Here is a 23,821-nt window from a genome sequence, read left to right as displayed (position 1 = left end):
CGAAATCCGTACACTTAAGCACATGATAATCTTTAACGGTCAATATAAAATCAAGAAATTACATATTGCTTTAAACTGACATGTTAACTTTTAGGTCTTCCTTTATTTTATCACTATTTTCAAGTGAAATGATTTAAACTACTCTGAAACTTGAAAAAATCATGTTTGAATAGAACATGTTTTGAATCGAAATACGTACGCAGTTATTCGTCTGAACCGAAATCCGAAATCCGAAATCCGCACGCGCAATATAGATTGGATTAAAGACCGTACAGCAGTGAATCAAAATCCGTATAGATATAGAAGTACGTAAATGAATTTTATTTTTCAATTTATCTTTAAATTTACGAATAAATATATTGTATTTATTTATTATTTGTTTATTTGAGCATGTAGAGTAAGAATTACTTCTTATAAAATTCTACACTAAGCAAAAAAAAAAAATTGTGGCGGTCAATTGGCTCCTAAAGTTTTACACGATTTTCTAATTTTTATATCAGCTGAAATAGTGCAGCTTTCTGTGGAAAACATGTTTTTAAAAAATATTTATCGTTGTCCTTCAAATTTTGAATGAAGAATAAAAAACTGCTCGAAATGCCCTAAATTTCAAGCAATTTTTTATTTTTCGTCTACAAATCGAAGGAAAACGATAAACTTTTTTGAAAATCAAGGTTTGCTCAGAAAATGCGGCTTTCTTTTAATGATATTTAAGAACTGGAATAGCTTTAGGTCTCAATTGAATGATTCGACATAAAAAACATAAAATTTTTCTCAACTACCAGCTGCAAGACGCTTTCTTCCAAGCCCAGATTCAAGGAGGGGGCAAATGCCCCGGGCCCCCCGATTGCTATACCCCACTTCATGATCCAAATCTTCATTTCCAGCAGTGAAGGTTGGTGGAACTCCTTTTGATTGAGGTTCGTAGCCATAAGTTACGGCTCTTTTATCGTAGTCACTAGAACGCCGGAACCTCTCGAAGCTTCCCGGTACGACTTTCCCTCGCGCACTTCTGTCACAGCTCTTTCGGGATTGTTTGCCGTATATTTATGCTTGTTTTCTTCCATAAAATGCTGAAAACAAGGATGAAAGTTCAACAAAATATGCATGATACACACGCTGTACGGATTAAGATTCAAGCGATTAACAAGGATCAAAATCCGTACGGCACAGTTTTTGATGAATAAATACAATTTGCACTATTTACCAGACAATACACAGCTCGAAAATGACAAAGACTTACCTTTTCAATCGATTTCAAAAAGATTCACAGAGTAAAACACTTATATCCCACTTGAAAAACGTTTTTATCTGAAGAACGTTTCCTTAGTGAAATCTCTAACGATGCGACGAAATGACAACTGAAACCGATACACGATTGAACTTTTATTTTTAATATTTTTATTTCATGGCCTACTGGCGCATAGTTCAATTTAACAGAAAGCCAATAGTTCAACGGACATGTACATGTAACTTTTATATGAGTTTTCATTTTTGTAATGCTTAAAACTGAAGAAAAACATCAAGGTGTACGGATTTCGATACTGTACGGGTTTCGATCCAGCACGGTACATTGTTTGGAAATTCACACCGTGTGTTCATTACTTCACTGCTGTTGAAGGAAACCTTCAATTTGATGAACCAATATTTTATAAGTAGGCCCAAAATTGTGATTAGTTAGTTATTTTTATTAGACTCTTTATTGTCAGATTGATTACTCAAATACAAATCGAATTTTACTCCGCTTTATTCCAGCTGCTGCGCGTATACTGTGCAACCCCGGTGTCCTGCGGTTGCTCGATATTTGGTCGCGACGTTCGACTTCGGCGGGTGTTATACACCGTCGAAAGTTTTGAGTGCATGCACACAGCTACTTGGTAGTGGTACGACTCTATATTCGCACTGCGGTAGGTGTGAACGTTGATGATGTCGTAGAAGAAACTGCCGTCGAACGTGGTCGATTTGATACTCTGTCTGTTGATCGGGTGATCTCTAGGTGGATTTGTAGATATCTTTGAGCAATTCCACAAAAAATGCCCCAGTTTTAATATTTTTTTTTTTAATTGTAATTTTTGATTCGGCTTGAATTTTGCATAGATGTTTCTACGGACAAAATATGCCATTTTGTGCCATTGTTGGTTTAATTTTTTGGAACACGACACATTTTGAGAAGCTATTGAAAAATGCTATTTTGGGAAGGTATTGATGATTACAAATATTTTTAGGGCCAAAACGGTTTTCTCGATCAGTGCGACGTCTTTGGCAAAGTTGTTGGTAATAATTTTGTCTTTTTGAAAAAATATACACTCTAAAAACAATTATTTGTTTTTTTCGAATAAACAAGTTAAAAGAAAATTTAAAAAATTTATATTTAAAAAAGGTTTATTTTTTTAAAATCTAATTTTTTTCTTTGATCGGACCGGTGGCATTGCTTAGATAATCTTTTGTAGTTTTTATAAAAAAAATAGATTTTTAAAAAATGAGCCCTTTCAGATAATTAGTTTTTATTTATTCTTTTTACTTTTTACCAAAAATAAATAATTTTACCAGAGTGTATATTTTTTCAGAAAGACAAAATTATTATCTACAACTTTGCCAAAGACTTCACACTAAGGTGGTTTACCGGTAAAACAAAAACCGGTAGAACTGTTATTTTTTTCAGTACCGAAATACCGGTATTGGAGAGGCGAAAAAACCAGTATTTTCGATATTTTTCTTTAAATTGAAAAAAAAACTTGTCACAATATTCATAAATCATTGTTAGGCTAATGAATGCTACTCACTTAGGTAGGCGTTACAAATCACATGACGATGTATACAGGGTGTTAGGTTGCTCACTTTTAATCAAATACTTTAAGGGTTGATTAAGAACTCTATGAAAAAAATCCTTCTGCGCATATGGTCAAAATTTACTACTGAAGAGTTATTATCTTCTTCTAGTTTTCGGTTATGTTCACCTCTAACGAGGTCTATCACAAGAAGTATGATAGCTAGCTCAGTTCTGTTGCTGCTCTTGGAGTGCTGAGAAAATATCGTAATCAATAGTGTCTCAAAAATTCACAATTTTCTACTCGTTAAAGGCAAACGTAACCAAAAATTGAAAATAGTGAATAACTCTGCAGTAGTTGACTTTTGGACGCATATGACCAAGCATATGGCCAAGAAGGATTTTTTTTTCATCAAACATGGTCCTCTATCGCCTCTTGAAGGATTTTATGTGAGCTCCCTAACACCCTGTAAATACATTTAGACAGAAGCAACATTAAATATTGATTAACCCTTACCTATGTATCAATTTTTGTTATTTTCGAACAATCTACTTGGATTCTGACGATGTTTTTGCGTGTATCGATAATATGTCAAAAAACTTATCAAAAAAGCAAAACATTTATTGTTTAAGTAGAACAGCTAATCTCTTTACACACTCATACTGACAGAGGCAACGCGTGGGTTTTGAACCTACCAGTTTAACTATAAATTATAAAAATCGTAGTTTGAGGTAGTAATCACAATCATGTTAACGAAAATACGCAAGTCATTATACATTTTGTGCTATTTAAGAGTAAAACTAAAAAAACAATAAATAAATATAAATTTGGATTAGGGATTTTTTTTTTTGGCGATACAAAGTCTTTACAGGATGAAATAATCAACCAATGAAGAATTTCATCCTAAAAATTACTGCTCCTTGAAAAAGTGAAATTTTAATAGCTGTTGCATAGTCAAACCTTCGTCGCCCGTACCGCAGCGGGCTTTTATTAGCAACTAGCTGCATGTACCCGGCCTCACTCGTGTAAAAGTTTCTACTTTTTCCATCATTTTCTATATATTTAAATATATGTTTTACCAACCTCTCATTTCAAATATTTATTTCTATTTCAGTTACAAACTTGTTCATATGCCTCATTTTTCGTTTCTCCATCAGGAGCTAAAGTTAATAAAATAATTATAATAATAAATAATCTGGACGAACTGTTTAAAGAGCATCGAACAGAATGAAGAGGTATTTACCTTCGATTCATTCGGATTCGTAAAGAGTAAATTCTGGTCAGAACGTGGTTTTTACTTCATTCATATACTCCTCAACATTTTCAAATATTGTTTTTCTACGAATTTTAAAGTTATTCACTAATTTGAAACTAAGCTTTGCGATGTGAAAGAAAATTTCAAAAAAAATCTGCATGTTTTTTTTTGTTATTACATGAGTTTTGAAATTATGTTCTTCGTAATCATATCACTAGATTCAATCATTGGAGTTTTTCAAACACTGTTATCCAGTGTTGTATCTGGATCGTATACCACAGATCAAAACAATGGTCGCAGAGGTCCTAATCCTACAAAAAAAATCTGGATCGTAATGAAGCATAGATACACATAAATGCAAAAACACAATCATGCAGCGACACGCCCATACATAGATGCAACCTGAGACACTAAGCAAAAAATAAATTTCGAATCCAAATTTATGCAGGTAACGTCTTCGGCAGTTGCTTACTTCGGCAGGTTTTTGCATAAGACTGCGGCAGAAAACCGGCCGAAGAAAACGACTACCGGAGACGTTCGACACCCTTTAATTATTTTTCAGTTTTATTTTTAAATAGTACAGAGAGAGAGTGACTTGCGTTCTTTTTCGCGGACAATCATCACTACTTCTTCAAACTCTGATTTTAAGAATTTTGTAGTTGAAAAAGTAGGTTTAAAGCACACGAGTCACCCCTGGTTTGTATTGATCCGAAAAAAAACAAAAAAACCGTTTTTTTACCGGTTTTATCGGTTTTTATTTTTATAATACCGAAATACCGGTTTTTCGAAAAAACGGTAATACCGACCACCCTACTTCACACAAATAAAACAAACCGTTTTGGCCCTAAACTTATTTGTAATCATCAATACCTTCCCAAAATAGTATTTTTCCATAGCTTCTCAAAAATGAGTCGTGTTCCAAAAAACTAAACCAATAGCACAAAATGGCATCTTTTGTCTATAGAAACGTCTATGTAAAGTTTCAGCCAAATAAAAAATGGACGATTAAATTGGTTGCCCGTTTTTGTGGAATTGCTCCTTTGCGGGGGAAGAAGGTACTTCACCATCACGCGTTAGCGCATCAAAGTTCCTGCGTCGTAGATTATCCTGTCGTCTCTTGGAAAGCAGAGCGATTTGCAGTTCCATCTCCTAAGTTTTCAATCGTAGTCCCTATTTCGTCGTTTACGCGATCATTTAGCTATTGACGGATAACAACATTGCCCAGACAACACCAACCAGTTGTGTCGATGTTTCAACTGGTAGTGTTGACAGTGACAGTTGAGCAGTGTTTGACGCTCCTTCCAACTCACCATTTGAGGCCCGTTCGGCAAAGTCATGAAACATTTTGGAATGAACAACTCTGTCGAACATATCATACATTTATCGGCCTATTCGAGTAGAATTTTGTAAAGTATTCTATAGAGTGCACCTAAAAATTCAATATATCTTTTTACAATGATTTTCTACAATATTTTCAATGTTCTACAATGTTGTTTGTTATAACAAAACACGTAGGTCTATCGAAGCAAATGTTTTTTATTTCTTATACTCCTTGAGTTACTGAAGATTGTTATTATTGTAACTCACTAATCAGCCATCAGATATGTACGCAAATATCCGCTGATGAAACCATTTCTTTTTTAAAGCATAACTCAAACATCTTATATATTTATAACAATCTTCAATAATTAAAGTAACATAGGAGATAAAAATTTTACGGTAAAATTGCATGTTTCGTTATAGTGAACAACATTTCAAATTTGTAGAAAATCAATGTGAAGAGTCATGCTGGAGAAATGAATTTTCAGGGGCATTTAATAGAAAACTCCTCAGTAGCTCATTCGGATAGACAGATAAAAGCATGGTGTCTTTAGCAAAGTTATTTCTCAAAAAATTTAAAAAAAATTGCCGAACAAATTGGATTTTTGTATACAAAAATAAGAATAGTAACATTCGTTTCTCTTTTCTGGGCGATTAGAAACAAAATTGTAACTTCTATAAAATGGAGAATAGTTAATGAAACAACTTTGCTGAAGACACTACCGTTCTAAAATTGTTTGTGAAAACAATTTTGATCATGCTTTTGCAGCTTTGGAAACAGCTTGATAGTTTTCTTCATGCCGTTAATGTACAATATAAACAGTAATGGTCCTAATATACTACCCTGCAAGATTTGGTCGTTAACATTCTGCCATTAAATTGACAAATTTTTGTCCAATTAGATAATAGGTGAGTTATTCTAAAAAGCAATAAAATATAAAAAAAAGGTCTATATTTCAACACTATTTTTTCAACAAAACCAGCTCCACCGGCAAATGATTTCCAGAATAAAACGCCGTACCCGAGCAGAAATTCTAGGAATCATATCAGGTGCATAGAAAACTTTATATTGCTTTCCATAGTCGAAGACTAGCTGTATCAACTCGAAATAGATTGACGGAATTATTATTCAAAAAGTTAAATTCTTTTATACTGAAACCACAAGGTCAGAGGATTAGAATTCTGACAATTCTTTGTAAGTCTTGATCAATACAAATAATTTAAGAATAATTAGAAGTAAACAAATAGATGACGACTCAAGTTAAATAATTGATCAGTGGTACAAACAATCTACGAATGTGGCAACATTGGCCGTGATACTTCACACGACTACCGAAAACACCACTTTTCCACCAAATCTGACGTGTACATGAGCTTTCTCTTCCAGCGATCCTTTATTCTTCAATATATAAGTATATCAGTATATATTCGTTATCGTGTAACGTTACAATAGTCATACCCAGAATGGAAAGAACGTAAACCAGCTGCAGTGGAGTAATAAACTATAATACACATTGACGTCATGCGTTCGGGCGTGGATTGCACTGTCCTTTCTCACATATAGCTACCAGTTTATGAGTATGGCTGTTGGGTCTAGCGTTGAGATTAGTACTACCACCGTTGGCTCCGGTACTGCTGCTACTATGTATATTATTGTATTTCGGGTTAATGTTTTTAATCGTGCCACCTGACATACTGATAGCACCACCCCCGTTGCCGTATCGGCCAGCGCCTTCGCCACGTCCCGACCCTCCCGACGATCCGCTGCCACTTCCCGAACCCGATCCGGGCGATCCTGTGCTATCGGTGTTCTTGGTGTTGAAATAGTTGAACGTATCGTACGGATTAAAGTGATCGTGCAAACCGCCGTTATCGTTCACACTGGCGATCTGGTTTCCGTCAACGAAGCTGAGTGAAAATGGTGCCGAAAATAGGTAGAACACTAGGAACATAAACGCGTATAGTACGAATTGAAGAACGAAGCAGGTCCATATAAGGTTTATCTGGAAGGAAAACAAGAAAAATGATATAAAGAAAATTCTTTAAAATATATCTCACTTCATTGTATGCACTAACCTTCCGTTTTCTGCTGTATCTCCTCACGTGGACGTACGGCGTGAGGGCAAGGGTGAAGGTCATTCCAAAGAGCGCACCAGCCACCAAGCCGGTAAAATTTTGCTGCCACGGCAGCGAACCCATCCCGAAGACCAAAACACCGATAACGAAAAGTTTCAGCAATGCCAGATGAGGTCGCTTTAGGCCGCGCCAGTGGCAAAGGATCAACAGCGTCAGCAGCGAGGCAAGCGTTCCCGCTAGCGATGGCAGTGGACCGACCTAGCAACGAAAATATATAAATTAGTTGTATGACTTTGGGGTGAACTCGAATTAATCATACCTCCGGTCTATACGGTGTGAAAATTGCACTACTGAGGTTGCCCGCAATGCCGGAACCAATGTACAAGATCGCCGTCCGAAGTGAACCCAGCAAACGCTCCAGATCCGATAGGAGAATGTGCTGGAAGGCAAAGGTTAGCACAACGTGCATTATACCGGCGTGAAGGTACAGTGACGTGAACAGTCTGTAGAACTGATCGGGAATGTCGGTTGCAATAAACGGATACATGCCGCACACGTCATTCAAGCAAGAAACCTGCCAAAGTTAGAAACTGGTTAGTAAGTGCAACAATGAAAATTTGTGCGCAACGGAAATGACCTGTGAACACAACGAGGCCTCTTCGTGAAAGTATCCTCGCACGAAATCACAGTACTCGCGGGTGGTAATGCGGCACTCTCCGGATATACCGACACAGCACGGGTGACCTATAACTTCGCAGACCATGTGCTCTGCCGTGTGATCTTTGAAGCGAAACTTTTGCGAAACTTGATTATTTTTCCTACAGATAGGCCACTTCGTTATGTCGTCTGGCCATTCGTGAGGTGCTATGGATGCCGGAGCTTCGCAGTATTTTGGATCCAGGCCGCAAACACTTCCGGATATGCGTCCGCCGGGGCCCGAATCTCCTGGGGACCACTTCTTCCACGTCGATATAGTCTGTATAAATGGGAAACGGAATAAAAGCAATAGTATCAAGCGATATACAAGAAAATAAGTTTTTTTATAATTTCTGACCATTTCTTTTGAAAAAAAATGGAAAAAAGTTTCTTCGAAATAATTTTTCAAAAAAGCGTTATTAGTACCCTGAAATTCATTTGCCCTGCATCCACAAATCTACTAACATTTGTAGATTATTCACTAAATGTAATGGATAATGGGAACTGCTTCCAATAGACTTTAGCAAGGCATTTGACCGCGTCGACATACCAATGTCACTTTTTAGACTGCAAAAAATTGGAATTGAGTCTAATCTCTTCAAGTGGCTTGAATTATATTTGACAAACGAGCAACAAATAAAATTTTCAAACTACTTCTGATGTCCTGCAAGGCTCTCCTTTTGGACCACTACTTTTTATTTTGTACGTAAATAATATTTCTTCCATCCTCAAAAATCTGACAGTAACGAAAACATTTTCATGCCGATGACGGGAAGCTGTATTTGGAGATAAAAAAAAGTAGGAGGGTGGTATTCAAGACACGACCGCATGACGTTGACTACCGTATTCTTATATTCCATTGAAGAGGGAATTGTAGAGGTAATTGCAACGCTTCTTGTACAAAACTTCTGTAACAACATTTCGAGGCACCAAAAGGTACCAGTTGCCGATTATTCTCGTTTACTGGTTAGTCCGTTCAGAATTCCAGCCATTTTAGTATTTTGCAGTAGCCATTTAACACTAACAGCCACCAGCATAACGGGTGAAACCGGCACGAGATGACCGGTACTATTTTGTATTTCCTCCTTTCAGCTGCTAACACCTAGCGCTGTCGTGAAATTAACATCAACACAAACATGCATTCTTGCAAGGTTTTTTTCCGCTAGCAGCAGCATTTTGTAAAACAGAAAATTCAACTAACCGCTTCTATTATAAAACTGTGAGGCACCAAAAAGTACCAGTTGCCGATTTCTTGTTTACTGGTTTCCGTCCAGAATTCCAGCCATTTTAGTATTTTGCAGTAGCCACCAGCATTACGGGTGAAACCGGCACGAGATGACCGGTACTATTTTGTTTTTCCTCCTTTTAGCTGCAAACACCGAGCGTCCGTATGTATCCGGTACGGTTTATTAATGAAACTGATGGGGTGAAATGTTCGAACGATACGTTTTATACCAAGGCTTCGTCAGATAATTAGAAAGAAGGAGGGGCTACATAGATGATGGAATGGTAGAGACAAATGTTTCTTGAAAGCTGCGCCGGCCGCTGTCGTAATATTAACACCAACACAAACATGCATTTTTGCAAGGTTTTTTCCGCTAGCAGCAGCATTTGGTAAAACAGAAAATTCAATTAGCCGCTTCTGTACCAAAATTTCGAGGCACCAAAAGGTGCCAGTTGCCGATTATAGTTTCCTGGTTAGTCCGTCCAGAATTCCAGCCATTTAAGTGTTTTGCAGTAGCCATTTACTACTAAAGCCTTCAGCATTACGGGTGAAACCGGCACAAGATGAGCGGTACTCTTTTGTATTTCCTCCTTTCAGCTGCTATCACCTAGCGTCCGCATGTCACTGCTGCGGTTTTGGAATCAGAATGGTGGCCGCTGTCGTAAAATTAACACCAACAAAAAGATGCATATTTGCAAGGTTTTTTCCGCTAGCAGCAGCATAAACATCGGAAACAGAAAGTGACAACAACAATAACAACAAAGTCAGATCGATTGTATCCGTTAGTGTCGACTGTGCTTGGGAAGAGAGGTAGTGATTGGCTGCGCGGTATGATTTAGACAATCGATATTAATTACCAATTTTTCAATAGTGTATCTCAAACAATAGTTTGTTTTTGTTACATAAATTTAACCGTAAAAGAATTTCTGATCGATTGATGCCAAAACCTCGAAAACCTGATTATAGATGACTGCAAAATAAGCGCTCAAAACCTGACCACTTTTCTCTGGTTTTCCCTGGTTGAATTACTAGATTTTCAAATTCAGGGGCCTAACTTCGATATAGACGTTAGTCAACGTCAAAACAAAAAGACATCACAATATTTCAGAATGGTTAATGACTGGACCATAGGCGCAAAATAGTTTCCACTAGTGAACAACAGCCTTCCAGCTACCGAACCCCTATCTTTTCGCGGTACCAACTTACGTGCGAGTAACTTGTTGAAAGACCGGGTAACCAACTCTGATGGGACTGCTGGTCGCATGCTGACAGGAGGCGGGGCTGCCTTCCTCGAAAAGGAGCTCAATGAGATTCTTACAGAAACGTTCTAAGTAACGCAGTGTTCATCCCAAGTCCTGGTAGTGCCCGGGACTTTAAACAATGACACTACGATGTTCCTGTCTTGCAAGCCCGCATCATTGAAAAACAGCAGCAAAGTTAGTTATGGACCGGAACGTACTAACGATTGGGTACTTGGAACATGGTACTGCCGATCTTTCAACTTCCTAGCAAGTACCCGTGTTATTTGCGAGGAATCGAAGACCCGCAGGTTCAACATAAAGGTATGCTGGAAAGGGACGATGGTGCTTACATGCAGGGATGGTCATCGCTTCTACCAGAGTTGTGGAAGCACAGATAAGCTGAGAACAGCCTTCATGGTGATAGGTGAGATGCAGAAGCTTCTCTTGATCAGCTTGATGACTAAAGGCCCTTTCGTCAAAATTATCAACGTGCATAGCCCCACCAGCCCAGTTGGAGAGTGAATACCACCGCTATCCAAAACATGATGTCAAGATCATCATCGTAAATTACAACGCTCAGGTTGGCCAGGAGGAGGACCGGTAATTTGACGTTTCAGTGCACACCAGCTGCGAATAAAAATGGCGTCAAACTAACCGACTTTGCCATTTCCGAAAACGTAGCACCTTTTTCCAGCATAGCTTCCATCATAGATTCACCTGGAGATCACTAAATAGAACAAATAGACCACCTGTTTATAGATGGTCGTCAGATGGTTCTCGTACATTATCGATGTCAGAGCACATCGAGGCGCTAAAATCGTTTCGGACCATTACCGTTTCGGACCATTAGAGTCCCTGTACACCAACTTTTCATCGATTGAATGCCATATACGACACAATAAACCGACAGACACTACCGACGAAAATTCCTTAACGAAACCGGCTTTCCTGGGAAAGTTGACAAGACTGATTAGGGCTACGATGGAAAATGTGAAGTAATGTGGGAGGATTTCGGATGGAAGGTCGGACTTCTTTGAGTCCCACGATGGGCTTCGACAAGGTGATGGCATCTCCTGCTTAATGTTTAACGTCGCCCGTGACGGTTAGGGGTTTATGACGTCACCCTATGAGACGATCGGGACTTAACATGCGAGAACTATTTTCAACAGATCAGACCAATCTATTTGCTTTGCGGATGACGTGGATATTGTCGATAGAAAATTCAAGACGGTGGAAGATTAGTATTTACCCGACGGCAATACGGTAACAACCGACGGAGATGAGTTCAAGGTAGTCGACGGCTTTCTGGTAACTGAGAACAACGATACCAGCCGGGACATAAGAAGACGTGTTATCGGAGGAAGATGTGCCTACTATGAGTCTCATAAAAAACTACAGCCGCAAAACTTGAGTACCCACTCCAAGTGTATTCTGTGCAAAACGCTAGAAAGACCGGCCGTTCTCTACGGGTACGTGGACAATGCCCGACTTGCGAGCGCTCGAAGTTTTTGAAAGTCGGGTGCTAAGAACGGAGTCTGACGGCGTAGAACCACGTACTTGCGCGCCTCTTCGGCGAACCCAGCATTCAGAAAGTAATGAAGGTGGAAGGATACGCTAGGCGGGACAGGGCAATACCGGATAGCTACCCTGCAAAATTGGTGTTTGCTTCAAATCCGGTAGAAACAAAACAAGGGGCGCACAGAGTGAGATGGGTGAACCAGATGGAGCAGAGCACCGGGTGCCCGCAGAATCGAAGGAAGAAAGCCATGGACCAAGTAAATTGTCGGAACTACGGTATGCAGACGTGTACTATCACACACAAGGTAAATAACATGTTAGGGTTTATCAAAGGCTTCCGCTACAATTCAAGACCCGTACACTATCAAGACTCCATATATGAGCAATTCTCGCTGAAACCAGGCCACTAGGTGCACAAGGTCTTTCGAATTCGATATAAATGCACATAATTGTTAGAAATAGAGAAAAAATGATAATGCCATTTTTATATGATCAAATTTGTTGACCCCACGGTCGCCAAGGGGTGGAATAGTTTCTAGAAAAGTGGTAATATTAGCAATTATTGATGTTTTATTTGAGCTATATCTCTGAAATTTGTTATGAAACCTACTACAAATAGCACTTTTCTGTAAAGAGGAATGATAGGGCTTTCATTTGGAGTGATCAGAATTTTGGCCGCCATCTTTAATTTGGCCGTCATCTTGGATTATATTAGAAAAATGCAGTTTTGACCCTGTTCGCAACTACCGATTTTCAATATGAGAGAAGCATCAGAAAGCTGAGAGTAAATGCTATAAGATGCAAGAAAAAAATTAGGTGAGCATCAGTGTTAACCTACCAATTAAACGAATTTTTCGTACGTAGTTTTAAAATATTCTATGCATTCCACGCAATCAACGTAGTATCCATATGTAGAAACTCTTCCCTCCAGCATTATTTTTTGAAATGCGATAAATTTCCGAATATTTATGAATTTAGTAATAAACTATAAACTGCTGAATAAAACTAGAAAAATTCGATTTGCGATTGGGTGCAGGTTAAGAATCAGTATCAACTAGTTCGAAAGAACTGTTCACTTGAAAAGTTCGTAGACACTTTTAGTAGTTCATCAAATCTATGCTTAGCTCATTCTCTGTCCCTAAGGTAAATTTGCATAAGTAAAATGGAGCTTATTAACATTATGTCGTATTGCACTTTTAAATCCGCAAAATTACCAATCTCAAACCGAATGAAGCCATTGTGTATGCAGATTTTGCTGAAAATTATAAGGTGACGATTTAAAATGAGATTCAATCTCACTATCATACATTGCAAATTATTGTTATTCATCCAATCCACTACTGTGCCGAAGGGGTTTTACATCAAAAAACCTTTTCCTCCTTTTTGGACCATAATTCTGTACTTGTCTATTGTTGCATCGCCATATTGTTTATTTTTTAAGATTAATCTTTCCCATATTTTAAAAGGAACAAAAAAGTCAGTTCAAAAATAAATATAACGTTTATGAAAAACGATTTTCACATGTACGTAGAGTGGAATTTCCATGCCGCAATAAATATTAAACAATATTAAATTTGCTCCGAGAATAAAATTGACTCACAAAAAAGAACAGAAATAAATATTAATAAAAAAATATCTGGCAAGCATCATGTTGCATATATTATTAACACTAATCTCAACACAAACAGTATGGGCTAACTAGTTGCATAATTAACTGATTACAATGTATATTAATATAGAAGAGTTATAACATGCGTATCCACTTGGTCTCAGCATATGGCTACTACGTTGTTTGCGTGGAATGCAAAAAATATTCTAAAACTTCGTTCGAAAATTTGTTTAATTGGTAGGTTAACACTGATGCTCACCTAATTTTTTTCTTGCATCTTATAGCATTTTTTCTCAGCTTTCTGATGCTTCTCTCATATTGAAAATCGGTAGTTGCGAACAGGGTAAAAATTGCATTTTTCTAATATAATCCAAGATGGCGGCCAAATTCAAGATGGCGGCCACAATTCTGATCACTCCAAATGAAAGCCCTATCATTCCTCTTTACAGAATAGTGCTATTTGTAGCAGGTTCCAAAACAAATTTCAGAGATATAGCTCAAATAAAACATCAAGAATTGCTAAAATTTCCACTTTTCTAGAAACTATTTCACCCCTTAGTGACCGAGGGGTCAACAAATTTGATCATATAAAAATGGCGTTGTCATTTTTTCTCTATTTCTAACAATTATGTGGATTTATATCAAATTCGAAAGACCTTGTGCACGTAATGGCCTGGTTTCAGCGAGAATTTCTCATATTGCCTATGTGAGGCCTGTACGGGGATAGCTGAGGTGGTTTAGCTAGAGGAAAAATCATTTGTTTTATAAGCATGAAAAATCCCGATTATCAATATATTAGATACGTAGTTTCGTAAGTTAAATTTTGCTTCAATAATCAGAAAACCTTCATTTTTCCTCAGACGTGTTTCTAGGACATCTACGAAAACCGGAAATCAAACTCCAGCCGCCATTTTCAATTCTGTGATGGTAACTTCCGGTTTCTGGCGAACAGCCCAAGATAACCAAGTATAATCCAATAAAGGTATTTTAAGAAGTAGGATGATGCTCAGAGGCTAGAAATCCTCCCCTCGAGCCATTTCTTATTCCAAGATGGCGACTTTCTGGTTTCAGGAAAACAGCCAAAAAGGTAAAGTGGAACTGCACACGTAATTTAGAAATCCTAGTTGACGACCTTCGGTTTCGGCCAAATAGCACCCGACGTAAGTAATTCTGTTTAGTTGATTGGTTAATAGCTGGATACGTATTACTGGAGACCCTATTGTGGTCAGTAACTCTTATACCAACCTCTACAAGGTACCGAACGAGATACGGGTTATCTTAGCAGAGATCGGGTTACTAATTTCCGGAAGAAACTTTTGTCCTACGCTGACTGGGAAGAGGGTCGTACGTGGCTGGGTCCCCATTTATGGGCGGCGTACAACAACGTCTGATCCAGAGCAGGCGGCTGAATCATGAAATGCGTTACCTCGTCAGCTATATCTAAGACGACAGTCTCGCCACGAGACTAGATATCGCAGTCCTACACCCAACGCAAACGGGGAATCTTTCATTACTCTTGGGCAATTTTTTATTACTTTATGTGTCTTATGACTGCGCATTATACACAAAAAGTAACAAACAAAAAGTAATAAAAATTATGACGGCCACACGCTTGTATGTGTTTCTGCAGGAGAACATACAGCCAAGCACCACAATGCATGTATTGGCAAGACTTCACTCGCTGCATTTGTATTGATGCAACGATCTGGTTCATTTTTGTCTCCCTTCATCCACACATAATCAGAATCTCAACCGTCAACCTCGAATGTCCAATTAGAAACACTTTCGTTTCGTCCCCCAGTGTTTACTTGAAATGGAAATATGTTATACTGTCTAACCAGAGTTGCCGAAGTTGCGAATATTGTTCTGGATGGGCACGAGTTTTGTATATTCAAACAGGTCCAAATGAGTTTCCATGAACCAATGATTATGTGCTGTAAATAGCTTGCAAGCAAGCGAATGTTTTTATTTTTCTCTAACGCAGTTTACAGATCGTGATGTCATTTTAAGGCGCATTTCAAGTCTTTGAAATCATTAACGTTTGCATACTCTATGACGGGGAATATGTTGCTTGGCAGCTCTTGTCATATTTTTTCGCTACTCCGTATGCATACAACGAGCGAACTAATACACGCCCACCGGATGAATTGGAGATTGAAAAAACTTGTAACATGTGCAACTTATGCGACGGTGTGTGATTTTTTTTTTTTGACTTGAGGTGGAAAGGGAGCATTTTTCGACAGAAAAAACGTTGCATGTGGTTGAAACGACCATTATTAGATAATCGTACTCTCATAACACGTGCTAAATATATGACAGTATGTGTTGTTACTTGACTGGAGAAGAATTTTATTGCTTTTAAGTAATGGATTTGTTACCTAAAAGGTAATTTTGCGCTATTGCTTCTAAAGTAATAAGGAAAATTTTTGCGTGTAGTAAGGTAACATGCCGAATTTAAATTACTACGAACAATCCGAAGAACAACACGAAACGGCATAATCGGCGCGGCTGTGACAGATCAGAGAGGATCGAGATATCCAGATGATAAAGCCTCCAGCGCCGGAACAAAAGTAAACTTCAAGAGCATGTTTTTCGGAGGCGGAGGGTTGCTTTCCAGGCACAACGCGAAGAGCTTTCACAAGAAGATTAACGGAATCAGTAACCAAAACTGGTCAGCCCTGTCTTGTGCAACGACACGGAGGGAAACCTGATTACTTACTGATAAATCAAAGGTGTCCAGGCGCTGGAAACAACACTTTTGTATGCTGTTGAACAACGAGGAAAACAAAGGCGTTGAAGCAAAAGCAGGATCAATATTAAGGAGAATTGAAAAGCTGAGAATGCACCATCCATGAACGAGGTTAAGCCGTGAAAGAGCTAAGAAAATGTTTGGCAGCTGGAAAGAACGGCATTCCCGTCGAGTTCTTCATAGTCAGAAGCAAACAGCTGTATCGTGCCATCCATTGGATCATTCTGAGAGGGAGGGCTTTTAAAGAATTGTCCTCGGACTCCTTGGAAGCTCTCATATACTCGATCTACAAAAAAGGACACCGCCTGGACTGTAGTAATTATCGAGACATAACTCTTCTCAATACCATTTGTAAAATTCTCTCCTGTGTCCAGCCATTGTAGAAAACCGTTGTTGACGAAGACCAATATAAGTTTCGAGGGAGACGCTCTACGACGGACCAAATGTTCACCTAGTGATAATTCAGTTTGCAGACTGACCATCTGTTCATAGAACTCTAGGCAGCATAGAGAAATTAGTTAAAGCGGATTATGCCCGAGCATTAATTTGGGAGAGATTTTGCACGCGATGAAAAAGGCATTTTTACCTCTGAAGAGAAAAAACTGAGAAAGTTGGGCTTGTCATGAAGAGAACGTGGTAGCCCGTCGGATATTGGTGCTGTGGCGGTGATTGATGAGGAATTATTTGAAGAAGTTGATTAATTCATTTACTTGGGTGAAGTTAGTGGTGACGTGCGAGAATGAGGTTATTCATGAGATAAAGAAGTAGATAGCGGCTGCTCAGGTCCCGTAGCCTGTAGACCCGTACAAAATTTGCATTCTGAAAAATACTGATTATCCCGGTGGCCTATGAAGCATGGAAACGGAAAGAGGCTGATCGGCGAACTCTTGGTGATTTTGAGCGCGGGATCTTGGGTTCAATCCTTTATTGATTTTGGCATGTAGCTAATGCCGGAGGAACGACCAGCGAAGGCTTTTTTTAGAAGAAATCCCGATAGGGGTCGTCAACCCAGCACTCGTTGGATGTATGCTGTCGACGAGGATGTACGCATGATGGATGGTAGGAGGAAACTCAGTCTTGGCTGAGCGACATAGCGACGTATTCTGGATACGGCACTGGATCGATAATCCGTCTGTTGCCGCAAAAGTACAGTAAAATTAGTGTTTTCAAAACCGGGCTGTGAGAACAGAATTGAACCACGGTAGTATTTTTGGAATCGGAATACTATTCAAAAACCGGAGATCAACTTCAGACGTCACTTTAAAATCCAAAATGTTAACTTTCAGTTTGAAGCGGGGGCCTAGCGTGGTTGGTAACGTCTCCGCCAACCACGCTCGACGCCTGGGTTCGAATCCCCATCGAATCCACAACCAACCCAACTGGTCTAGATTCAATCCTAGCCGACACCGGGAGATTTTCTGAGGCGAAAAATCTCTGGGATCACGCCTTCCATCGCATGAGGAAGTAAAGTTGTTGGCGCCGGTCCGTTAATAAACGGGTCATGAGTTAGGGTCCTGGGTGTGGAGTCGCCTCCCTGGGCGTCGGCGATTGGCCACAACAATGGCGGAACTAGACCGACGGAAAATAAGCGAGAATAAAAAAAAAACTTTCAGTTTGAACAAAAACAGTCCAAAATTGCCAAACCCAATTCAATATGAGTCTCGGTTTTGTGCGTTCTAAGACTATCGAAGTTGTTTTTAGAGTAGTGTGAAATGTAACGTAACATTTCTTAAGTGAGTTGTGCTAAAGAGGATTTCTTAATTTTGGAATCTTTGATATCGAGCAACGCCGGAAACGTTCAACTAGCACAACATATATTCAACTCTTTTTTTCATGTCTGAGAGGCATAAAGCAAACAATGTCGATAATTCCTTCTATGTAAAATAGCAATGTTTCTACTCAGACGAAAGAGTTCACCAGTGTTATTTACTCAAAAATGCTAGAAACTCACCGTAGGCCACAGCCCGCGAACGGAACAATCCGCTTGCGAACTTTGAACACATCCGGAATCGTCGTTTCGTATACAGCATGCAGTTTCCCGTTCCTGCTTTCGAGTTTTCGAAATCAATTCCATCACCTTGGTGTCCCTGCGCATGCATGCTGCATACTTTGCTCCCACGTGAACTAAATCTTCACCTCGTGGTCCGATCCAAACATTTCGTTGCTCATAATGTTGCACCTTAAAAAAATAAATTAACAATTAATATCAGAGTGATCAATTTCGAAAGGTCCACAGTCAACGCACCGTTTGCAAACTTAAGCTCGTAACCAAAACCTGTGCACTCTTCTGCTCGTAGCCGATTCCTATCGGCCCAATTCCATAACATAACAACATCAAAAGCAAGACCAGCACTTGTGTCGTATTCACCCAGCAGGTAAAAAATGGTCTATGATCGTACCGATCGTCCAGTGCATTTGGCAGTAACAGCTTGATATTGTGATGCGACAAACGTCTGGAGTTGTCCAGAACGCTGTCGAGAATATGCGTTGTAATTCGCTGTCCGTAGTATTGGTACAACGCATTCCTAGCACGCGGTGGGTGCTGCTGCTGAATTTGAATCTCTGCCGAACGCGTGAGCCACCCATTGCTAACCGGGGCACGATTCGCGTCCGCCATGTAAATTTGCCGGGACTGGTCCGACTCGAGGTCATTCTCAATTTGCTGTTGATTGGCCACCGTTGGTATGTCGAAAAACAGCTCGTCGTCGTGAATTGGTGTCAGCCCATCACACACATCGTTGTCGTCATTGTTCAGAGCCACGTGTGCCGGAGCAAAACTTCTGGACCACTGCTTCTGCCTTCGGGAAATTCGATTTCGCAAGCTTTGTACAACAAACACGAACCCGTTGCCAATCATTTGAGAAACAGTTGGTTTTCGCTCGATGTGGCATCCGTCGGTACCGTCATGCCGGTAGTATGGATTGAACCGCTGGCGACGGTTCTGCTCCGTTTCTGGTTCGTCTTGACCGGCAGCCGGTAGCACATCGGGACGATCACTGTGTTCGGTTAGGATATCATTATGCACCTCGTTGACGCGGGGACTAACGTCTTCTTTTAATGCGCCGAATCGACGAACTGCGAGTCGCTTCTGGCGATCCTCCCATTTCTGTTGTTCGTAATCTTCGTTCAACTGATCAACACCAAAGAACTGGGAAGTGCTGCGGCGTAGATATTCCTTGACCCGCTGCTTGTGCGATAATCTTGCTCGACTGGGTTGTGTATTGCGTTGGAGTGTCGAAGGTGTTGAGTCTGCTTGCAGTCTAGGGTTCGATATTTGCTGGAGTGGTAGCGATTGTTGCTGCTGTTGTAGTTGCTGGAGCTGTTGATAGAGAGGCTGCTGCTGTATCTGCTGGTGCTGTATATGTTGTTGTTGATACTGGATTATAATGGATGGGTTGCTACAGGAACTGTTGAGCGTATGCGATTGGGAGATGATTAGGGAGGACGAGTTTCGGCCATCCTCGCGCGGTGCAAGCAGTGGGTGCTGATGGGAGTAGGAGGTGTGCGACACTATAGACGGTGGGCTCAGCGGAGATTGGCGTTCCATCTCCGACATGGACACTGACGAAATGGACAGCGGCTGGGGACTGATTGGGCCGGAGGTCTGGGTTGTTTGGTGCACTCCAGTGGCTCGCCGTAGGGTGCTACAGTGGAAGCAATTTTCCTCATCGGTTAAATTAGCTGCCATTGGCTCGCTCATGATGCTTACAGGAGTAGGAGTACGAAGCAGAGAATAATCGGGGGTGGCAGGACATAGCTGACGCGATTGCCGGCCAAGTGTAGCCGTTTGGCTGAACGCACACAATGGTTGCTGGCATTTTACAGGTTTAGCGCGAGGCGGAGTTGCGTAGTGGTCAGTTGAATCTTCGGTCAGATTTTGAACTTTCGAATTTTTTGGCTCCGTTTTCAAACAATAGGGAAGAGTACTTACAGACGAGACTCTCGACGCAGCTTGATTTATGATATTGATTCCTCCTTTCGAAGCGATCAATCCGGCCATCAGTGACGGTCCTATGCCCAATTCCTGCTGGTGGTACTTCTCCGGTGGTGGAGGCGTCGGAATATAACGCTTAACAGGTGTATGTACAGTGGAAGTTAAGTAACTGTAGCTATCCGAGTTGGTCATCAAGGGAGGATTGTTAATCAAGTATTTTCCATATTGATCAGTTTTTGGGGTTGGAGGATCACGAAACCGTTCCGGGGCTGGATAACGTGTTCGGGAGCTAGGCGACATTGAACGATGATGGGGAGCATTTCTGTTATCAGGATAAGCGATAATGGATGTGGGGGCAGAGTTCGTCGAATATCGATCGCTCGACGATGTTGTTGCAAAAGATGGTGCTGGTGGGGCTGTCGCTGCCGCAGCAGCAGCTGCTGCTGCAGCCGCCGCCATACAGCAGGGCCGCAAACTTTCATCGTTTCGATAACCTTCATTGGTGGCAGGTGCCACAAATGCCGTCAAACGGGTCCCGAGATTCGAGTAGGAGGATTCACTAAATCGCGATGGGGATGGAGCGTCATTTTGCGGAACAGTAGTTCCACTATCACTCAATCCGTCGCCGTAGTTGATCGTTGAAGTAACAGTGAACTGATGCTGGTAATGGGTATGCCCGAATGAAGAACGACGGCTTCTACTCATTCCACAATCCTTCTTCTGGATTAATTTTACTATTTAAACACGGCGATTAATTCGATTATCCTAACATTAAATCACACCATTTACTAAAAATTTCTTCTACGCTGCCGTACGCATTTTCATGAATTCGAAGAAAAATCATTTTCCAAAATGGCTGAGCTCGCTAAAATAAACACACCCCAGTGCGGGCTGTGACGATAGAACATTTTTCACTACATACATTGTGGTACCCGTGTCGAGGCTATTTTTACAGGCATTCTCATGCACCCAGTGCCGGAGAAGGTTAGCGATAGTTAACAAAGACGCAAATTTATCACAATTAGCCTAATTTTAAAAGATATGTAAACCAGAACGTAAATTTTTATCAACTTTTTTTTTTTTCTTCACGTCCTTCCACTCGCGAATTTCTGCACTCACTCCGGAGCCAGCCTGCCAGCAACAGCAGTGGTACGATCTGAATCCCACTCACTTACTGTGCTCGAATGATACCCGCGCGTGTAGGACAAATTCTCTCCACATTCGCCAAATGAAAATAGGCAAGAGTAGCCAAATTTCATCGCCAGCGAGTTGGTAGCGATGAATTTTGACGGAGAGTGCCATCGAGAGAATCAAAACAAGTCCCCTCCGCTAGCCACCCCGTCCGTCGATTGTATGTCCTTCGTAAAATGTTTTCCCTGTTATCGCTGGAAAACATATGGGTCCTTTCCTTTGCGCATGGGCTTTGAGGCGCGTGATACGCATGAAAACAAAAGACACATGGTCGAATTTTTCGCTTTCGCTTCATCCCCGTTTCGCCTTTGGACGGAAACGTACGCAGCCGGTTAAAGATTTGCTCCTGAAACTAGACAGAACTATGATGAAGTACATTGCATGCAAGCATTCGTTTCCAAAGAACGTTGCTTTGAGGTATATTATATTAGTAATATGTTAATGTTGTAACTTTATGTTTTTTTTTCATGTTTTTTTACGAGGGTATTCGTTCCGAATCTGTATGGAACCGCGTGAAAAAACTGAATTGAGTTGAAAATTATAACGTAAAAACCCGTTCCAAAAAGTTTGAACCTTCACTGAATATGAAAGTGGTCATTCTGAAGGCCAAAATAGAAAGTTTTTTTTAAGAAATAATTTCTTTATGTCAATGAAGGTAGGGTAACGAATGTATTTTGGTCAGCTTTATGAGATGATTGCACAATTAATTGAAAAAAAAAAACCTGATTTTCTCAACATAATTACCAACTCTATTATACTTTTGTAGCAAGCTAAGTGTCTACTTTTGTACACATTTTCCGCGCACTCATCTTAAAAAACTGTTTTAAACAGTAAATTTTACTAAAACATAAATAACATACTATCATAGTAGGCTATGCTATGCACATGGTGAAGCATATAAATTAGTTGTGTTTTAGTGCAATTTACTGTTAAAAACAGTTTTTAAGCTGAGTGCGTGCAAAAATGTGCTGTGCAGAATTACCCGCAGCCACGGTATATCAATATGTATATCCGATTTAAAATATTCTATCATCAACGTGTAATAGGTGACAAAGTTCCGATCCGTTTTAAAATATTCTTTCATCAACGTGTGACCTACTGTAGAGTTTAAAATAAAATGCCGTAAAAGATATTTACATTATTGTTTTACATCAAACATCGTGTGTGGTATGTGAAATGTGATTTTCACCAATTAAAACACCCTATTAATTTCTATTGAGCTTTAAACGGAAGCTAAACAGTGTCGAGTCCTTGTAAACAGTATCGGCAATAAGTTTTGATGTACCATATGCAACGGATCATCGCTACCTACGGGAGCGACAAACATGGACTTACTGCAACCACAGAGAACAGACATTCATGTTCATATAAAGAAATTTGAAAATCGTGTGTAAAAATTTGAATCAAAATACGTTAATGCACTAAGGACATCTGCCCTGTGGTGCCCCAGTTGCACTGCATAAATAATGCCGTATCGATATTTTATCGATATCAGTGCTTGGTTTGTAAGTGACGAGAGTGTCACATAGCGGGAGCATTACCACTTACTGGTGAATGACGGTTGCAAGTTTTTACACATCTTTTGAAATAAGATGAACGTCTGTTCTCTGTGCTGCAACCTCGAAAGCCACATGACCAGGGGTGGCATTGCGCAGCTCGATTCGAACGATTTTCGCTATTTTCGAGTAGGTCACATACTGTTATGCTTTAAGTTTAAAAGGAGTTGTCATTGCCATTTGTCCTGTGGCTCATCTAACCCGCAAAATCGAAAAAAAAATTGAAAAACTAAACATAACCCCCCCAGCGAATATTTAGTTTTGTTAGAGTTGCTAGAAACGAAATGCGCAATATCGAGATTTTTATAACGATATGGAGCATGGTATTCCTTCATATTACATAATTTGATTGAGGTTCATTAAATGAATTCATTGCCAAAAATTGTTCTTATTTTGTTGATCCATAATATGATGCAAATTGTTTCATAATTGGGACCGCTTCCAAAAGTGATCCATAATTGTGTATTTGATGAGTTATAAAGTGAATGTATTTTCTGATAAATATTCACAAAACATGAAAACAAATACTCAATCAAGTGAAAGATTACTCATTTCTGTGACTGAAAACATTTATAGATTACTTATAAACAATAAAATCAGCCAGAAATGATTTTTGAAATTCATACATCTTCTCAAGTGATCCATAATTGTGGAGGACGTATTGTAAACTAAAAACAGGAGGGTTG

The 23,821-nt window shown here is 39.8% G+C and overlaps 1 protein-coding gene across 2 annotated transcripts; it reads right to left on the bottom strand.

The window, feature by feature from the left end:
- Positions 1–6,685: 6,685 nt before the first annotated feature.
- Positions 6,686–21,603, bottom strand: LOC129723630 (inactive rhomboid protein 1-like). Of its 2 annotated transcripts, XM_055677971.1 has the most exons (7): positions 20,386–21,603; positions 18,700–19,773; positions 18,406–18,633; positions 8,054–8,392; positions 7,736–7,990; positions 7,417–7,674; positions 6,686–7,343 (listed from the first exon to the last, which is right to left on the bottom strand). In XM_055677971.1, exons 1-7 carry the CDS (start codon positions 21,091–21,093, stop codon positions 6,861–6,863), a joined length of 3,345 nt encoding a protein of 1,114 aa, XP_055533946.1. In that variant the 5' UTR covers positions 21,094–21,603; the 3' UTR covers positions 6,686–6,860. The 2 variants fall into 2 exon arrangements, with proteins under 2 accessions (XP_055533946.1, XP_055533944.1); XM_055677969.1 differs by having other exon boundaries at positions 18,700–21,603.
- Between the last annotated feature and the right edge of the window lie 2,218 nt (positions 21,604–23,821).

This window comes from Wyeomyia smithii, chromosome 2 (assembly GCF_029784165.1).
Source record: "Wyeomyia smithii strain HCP4-BCI-WySm-NY-G18 chromosome 2, ASM2978416v1, whole genome shotgun sequence".
NCBI classification, from domain to species: Eukaryota; Metazoa; Arthropoda; class Insecta; order Diptera; family Culicidae; genus Wyeomyia; species Wyeomyia smithii.
This window is presented reverse-complemented; position numbering and strand designations above follow the sequence as displayed.